This window comes from Buceros rhinoceros, unplaced genomic scaffold (assembly GCF_000710305.1).
Source record: "Buceros rhinoceros silvestris isolate BGI_N320 unplaced genomic scaffold, ASM71030v1 scaffold45994, whole genome shotgun sequence".
Classification (NCBI taxonomy): Eukaryota; Metazoa; Chordata; class Aves; order Bucerotiformes; family Bucerotidae; genus Buceros; species Buceros rhinoceros.
In genome coordinates this window covers 1-6533 of record NW_010409719.1, presented here as the reverse complement: position 1 = coordinate 6533, position 6533 = coordinate 1, and the positions used below count along the sequence as shown (strand labels likewise).

Here is a 6533-nt window from a genome sequence, read left to right as displayed (position 1 = left end):
AGTTTAAAGCAGAACATTCTCACTGACCATAATACCTCATCATGTGAAACTTCCTCTATGCTGCCGCTTAGTTTCTCCAGTAATTGTTTGACTTCCTCCTTGCTTCCATTTTTGACACTTTTGCATAGGTATTTTTGGTATGTTTTGTTTGAAGATCCCTGTCTCTCACTTGTTTTGACCACTAAAACATGTTTTGTGTTGTGGTGCACAATCTTCACTGTCAATCAGCTGCATTACATTTCTGATGTAGTGCAGCACATGGTTCCGGAGCGGCAGTCAGAAGTGTATCGTCATTGCCCTCTCCTGGGCTCACAGACACTTGCCAAATGCTGCAGGTTCAAAAGCAGCAGATTTAAAGGCATGAGGTACTAAGACAGACGCAGCCCGGTGAAATGATAAGGGTGCTTCGGCTTCTGCGTGGGCAGACTTCATCAAGCAAGAATGTACATGACACAATGGAACAAGAGTAATGCTCTGGACTCCTCACGTGCTCCCTTTTTGCTCTGGATCTATTAAGCAGCATTAGATAAGGCAAACACACGTGCCTCTTCTCGGCTGTAACTATCCAGTATCGATCAAATAAAATTGAGTGCTGCAGTGTACAAGAAAGTAGGAATGGCATGAAGCCCTCTCTCTGGCTCTCTACAGCAAATCTGATGTAGTGACACCTTACCCTCCCTTTCCGTTATCCCAGCTGTTCCCCTTTCAGGGATGAGCAGCCTTTTAGAGGAACTGTTCTCCTGACTGATGCAGGCAGGGCAGGTCATCAGCCAGCAATTCTGTCATCAGCAGGGACTCTGTCCTCTTGGCACACCACTGCTTATGTTACTTTTCATATTTTTTTTTTTTAATGCCACTATACGTTACTTGCTTTCCTGAGATTCATGACGCTTCATTTACCTCCGTGTACCCTGGTCATCAACCCAACCCCACAGGAGATGCAGAAGGTTTTTCTTGGTGCTTTAAGGGAGAAACCATTAATGCAGTGTTGAAGACCATTAATTGAGGATACTCTTTTACAGCAGATTATTGCTGAAGAAGGAATTTGTTCGAGAAGGTAGGTTTGTCTGCTTGAATGTATTAATGATAAAGACTTTAACTTAAGGCTTTGCTGTTCTAAAATTTGTACCCTCAAAAACACGTAATGGCAGCCACCCGAGGTTTTCACACGTCTTCTGGCTATGTTTTAGACCTTCCCTTCTGTACCCCTCCCTCTTGAACACTTACGCAAAATCCATCCTCCATGGGCAGGTCAGTCATCTTGTTCAAAAGCTAAAGCTTCTTATATATTACAGAAAAAAAAAAGAATAAGGAAATGCTGATATTGGCATAATTGAAGTGTCCACACAGCTGCAGTAGGCTTACCTGAACCAAACATAATTCATGTCTACAAAACGTAGATCTAATTTAAGGTTATTTTTACAGGTAAGTGTGCTGTGAGGTTTAAAATTCTCATTCAATCGAGATGTTTTAGCAGTTTTCATCTTGGTTTGATTGCACTATTGAAAGAGATTCCAGAAGTAATACATAAACTTGACCATTAAAAATGGATTTTTAGTCAAAATTACAGGATAATATGCAGCCTTGGAGTCTCTCAGCCAGTAGTTAATTGCTTCTCATTTTTCATGGAAACTTTTCGAAGGATGTTGCGAGCTTTAAGGAGAGTTGAGCATTACATAGGTGCTCTTTTTGCAAGTCATAGTCAATACTGCTTTTAAACTGTCAGCTCAGCGGTAGGGTAGAGTATAACGGCAGCTCCCATCAGATTATGAAATTACAATTATTCTTTTTTTTCGTTCTATTAGAACAGAACATTTAGGATGAAAGTAAATGCTACGCTGGATCCAGCTGATAATTTGAATTCTGTAACAAGAACTGCAGCATTTAATAATTTACAGGAACTCTAACCTTGATAACAGAAAAGAGGAAAAAGCAGCAATGAAACCCCTCCATTTGTTTCCTTTCCTTAAGGCTAGATTGGAAGGACCACCACTGCCTTCCTACAAGAATGATCAGCGTGGTCCCTGTGACTCCGTGTTTGCCTGGGAGTAGGTGAGTTCAATATTCCCAGGACTGAAGTAACTATGCTACTGCTATTTTAAGTGCATGTGGAAAAGCCCCAGGTAAAACCCTTCTTTCCTCCTGTCCTGCTTGAGTAGAATTTCCATTGCCAAGTTGAGCTTGAAAAAGCAAAAGCATCGCAGCTTTGAGCAAGACTGAGAAGCAGGTTGATAGTGGAGCGAGTGGTAATGACAAGCTGAGCCACAAGCTCACGGACAAAGCCTCTGACCGCCGCTCTGCTCAGCGCCTGCTGTCGCTACTGGTAGCCAGCGTAGTTAGCTGTGACTGCAACAGCGCGCAGCCGTACGTGCCATTTCAGAAAGACAGGAACATAAAAAGCTCGTAACAGGGAGCTGTTTAAAGCAGCAGGAAACCTTTTTACCTGCCATGGCCTGTAAAGTAACAAGCCAGAAGTGAGTACTGTAAGCAGTTGCTTGCCCCAGCAAAACAGACTGACCGGAAAGCTGCAGGCTTCCCCCACCCTGGGCCCAGTCGCTGCCCCTATGGGGAGCTTCCTCTGAGGTTGGCATGAGTTGTCTTTTGCGTCCCTGCTCGTAGGCACTGAACTGCTTACACTGACAGTCTGATTTCAAGTGTGCTGTAATCACAGCAGCCTATGGAAATACCACAACTAGTCCAACAGCATGGTAAAAAGGTTTTAATGGTATTAAAGAAAGCCAGTTAATACAAAAGTATCACAATACTACACTAATGATTAGGAGAGTAAAACAGGCGCGACCGATACCAGTTTTCTGCTCCGCAGCCTTACAAAGCAAGTATTTCCACCTTTGCTGGGTTTGACAAGTTAGTGCTTACACCGCACCCAAGAGGTAGGAGTTCCTCAGAGAAAAAGCACAGAAGTTAAAGGACTTCGAATTTACTTTAACTGATGAAATTAGCATGAGAATTCAAGTTCCTTGATCCCGGGCTGGAGCTTGAAGCCAGACAGCAGCTGGCTAACCCCTCTACCCTGTTCATTAACTGTGCCTCAAAGCGTTTTCCAGAGGCCTTCCATCCTTTTCATGGAGGAGGACAACGTAAGCAAACTGCTTGGGGCTTCGGAAGCTGCAGCCATCATTGTTGGATGGAAGCTTCTGGCTCCCAACCAGGTATTCAAAGCTGAACCCTTACATGCTGTGTTTAGCAATGCCATTGTTTGAGTATTATGCAAAAAGTCAAAATCCCTTTGGTTACACATGATTTGAATCATCACAAGAGTTTAAGCCTCAGGACAGTGTCCGGATTTTAGCTGTCTATGGCCAGACCACAGCATGACCAGCAAACTATGGCTCCCAGGATGTATCTTGCTTGTATTGATTCTAATACAAAAAAAAACCCAAAAAACAACAACAACCCCCCCCCCCAAAAAAAACCAAACCAGCAAGCAAGACTTATTTTTTGCGTTTTGAACTAGGCCAGTCTCCCCAGGGTAGTGCTTTCTTGCCCTTTGACGTGCTCCTTAGGGAGTGCAAAGTCTGCACTTGTTGTAGACGCTTGGAGAGCTCCTGATCACAGGCTTGCTGCAGAGCTTCAGCTTTCTGCTTGTCCCATCTCAGAGCTGAGGCCAGGGCTTGTGTGTCATCTTTCAAGACCAGCTGTAGCAAGACAGATTTCAAACAGACTTTTCTAGTGATCTCCTCCACCACTAACCCCTCTGCCCAGGTTAAGAACAGCAGTAAGGACACCTATGTAATGCTGGCGATTTGGAATCGAAGATGTTCCCAGCTTTCATCATCTATCCTGTGGGCTAGTGGGTTTTCAGTATTCTTGAAGCTATGTTCAGATGTTCAAAGGAACAGAAAGCAGTTACTTAGGTCCTACAGCAGGGAAAAGCAAAAGGAGCAAGCTCCTAACATTAGAAAGAACACACTTGCTAAGGGGTAAAGTTCACCCAGACTTTCCTTTCCAAGTTATTTATTTACAGTTTGCCAAAATAAGGTGGTTTTTATTTTACTTTGGGATTTATAAAAGATATATAACATCTGCATACAAAAAAAGCCTTGCTGGTAAGACAGCTGAAGCACTGTCTCACTATGATTTGGCAGAGATCACAACCAAAATTATTCTGTGGCTTTTCAGAGGCCAGACTAGAGTCCTTGGAATAGTATCAGCTGGCTATTGCAGAGGAGCTCCAAGCAGGGGGTAGTGGTACTGAGGAGAAGAAACAGATTAAATCTCACTGCTGTGACACCGAGACACGTTGACATCAGAGCTTCCCGAAGCAAGGGCAGCTCCCCCTCCAACCGTTCTCCAGAGGGAGAGATTTGCCAGAATATGGTTACGTCATTCTCACCCACCTCTAGATCCTGACTGTCCAAGCAGAGCTCTGGAGCAGGTTTCTCTTTCAGAGCAGCGAGGATCTGGTCACTGAGCGCCGTTTTGGCTGAAGTGCCTGTACTGCTGGTACCTGTGTCAACCTCATCCATCTCCTTCCTTGGTACAGTCTCAGGTTCTGAAAAGTAGCAGAATTATACAAGACTTATATATACAGAATTATTAGACAAACACGGGACAGGGAAAGTGGCCTGGACTGCTCTGATGGTCTTGATTCATAAAACAGGCGTTCTATCTGCACGCCCTAACTTAAGCCATCACGTTAAGGATGATTTAAGCTTTTCTTCCAGTATTCTACTTTCAGGTGTTGTGAGAAATGTGACGCAGTAGAGAGGACTCCTGGTCTCAGGCAGTCTGAGAATTCTGACACTATACCAGCTACGACATCCACCATGTTAATAGCTGCTAAGCAAGGAACCCACTCCAGTCCTTCACTCTGCCTTATTTATTCCGCTCAACTATTTCAGGCATCTCCGAAAAGCTCATTCTCTAGCATCCTAATGCTCCCTACCTGCTGCTTTGCTTAAGATCCTGTCTTCATTTTTCAAGGCCTCTAGGTAGAGTTGCAGGAGCTGTCTTGACTGGCGTTCTTCTTCTCGTCTGTCCAGCACCTGCTGCAGGGTGTCCTGCAGCACTTGGATTTTGGTTTGACTTTGGGCAAGCTCTTCTGCCAGATCTGAACACGGTACATCGATAAGCACCTTAAATCAATGAGAGTGCTCCTGTTAGGTGGACTGCCTGAGGAACTCGGATTCCGGTACGAACAGCAGGCTTCCTGCATCACAGAGCCTCCACCTTCGTGAGACCCAGCGTGGTTCAGAAGGTTTCTTGTCACAGCAAGTTATGAGAGGCTCTAGTGGCACTCCCCTAGCCAGCGTTCTTTACCAGAAGCCAAAGGCTTCACTTGGGAAGCTGCAGGTTGCAGAGGCAGATATCACCACTCCTCACCACAGACAAGGTGTTTACAGTCAGATACTTGAATAAATGAGCTCTGAAAATGGTCAGCAGTTTGTCAGACCCTCTGGAGCACAGGTTTGACGTGCTGCTCAGCCTGCCCTTCTGACACTTTACACAGCTGCCTGGTTTTAAGGAAGAAGCCCACCTCAGATGCCATTTAGCCAAATCTTCCCTTTTTGCCCTCCCACTGCCAGAACTGGAAAGACATGCTGTGAGGGACAACGAGTGATGAAGAGCATCCTCCCCAGGCACTTGTGTTTCCCCTCAAGGAGAAATCTGACTTTAGCACCACAGCTAAACAACAGAGGCTGAATTAAGCTTGAGATCTTGTTTACTTACTCTGTTCTCTGCCACCTCCTGAGATAAATGGAGGGTGGGCAGAGACAAGAACAGGAATTAGAGGTTTCCCCACTGTACCTGGAGGTCTTCTTCAGACATCAAGATGATATTAGACAGGTCATCTTTCAGTTGCCTGGCCAGCTGCTTCCACCTCTCCACACCACTGTCCACTTCATCTGCAGACTCCGAGAGCCAGGCTGTTCCACTGTCTGTACAAGAGGCATCAGTTTCGTGGGTCATTCCTGAGCTCTCCGAGACAGCCTCGTTTCACTAGGTGTGTGCCAAACACCCTCCCCTTCCATGCTCCCTCATCCACAGAGTACCTAAGCTTTTTCCGGACCATTTCTCATTCTTGGCCAGTGCCACAAACATGGTATTTGATGGCAGACACAAAAAGTAATCTTCATCATCCACGATGGTGCCATCTTCAGCCAGTACTAAGGTGATGGGCTCCCTGGCCTTGTCGATAGCCAGAATGTCACTAGCTGCAGAACAGAAAAATACTTAATGGAATAATAAGTGTGACATTTGCATCGCCCTTTTATGACACCCAAAAACATGCGACAAGCAACTCAGTAATTTAGGCTAGAGGCCAGGACCTGTCTTCACACAGCTCTGCACATCAGCTCTTTTTTAGCCCATGCTCATGCGTTTCCTCTCCAAAAATCAGTATTCTTGATGCAAAGCTTGACATACACACAGAAGAAGGTGCATTTCAGTGAAATCACTTCCAGATGCTTACTCCCACCTCCCTTCGCTTCCCCCGTGAAGAAGCGTCACCCGGCGACCTGTTCTCCTTGGGTCTGTTCCACTGCACAGCCCCGCCGCCTCCTAGAAACCGC

General features: G+C 45.4%; 1 protein-coding gene across 1 annotated transcript; it reads right to left on the bottom strand.

Annotated features, from left to right (window-relative positions):
* Positions 1 to 3448: 3448 nt before the first annotated feature.
* Positions 3449 to 6176, bottom strand: DFFA (DNA fragmentation factor, 45kDa, alpha polypeptide; the record flags this gene model as incomplete). The annotated part of the gene is made up of 5 exons (XM_010135309.1): positions 3449 to 3656; positions 4359 to 4513; positions 4907 to 5096; positions 5770 to 5900; positions 6015 to 6176. Coding segments are annotated over 5 exons (842 nt in total), but the record flags the coding sequence as incomplete, so codon positions are not given.
* Between the last annotated feature and the right edge of the window lie 357 nt (positions 6177 to 6533).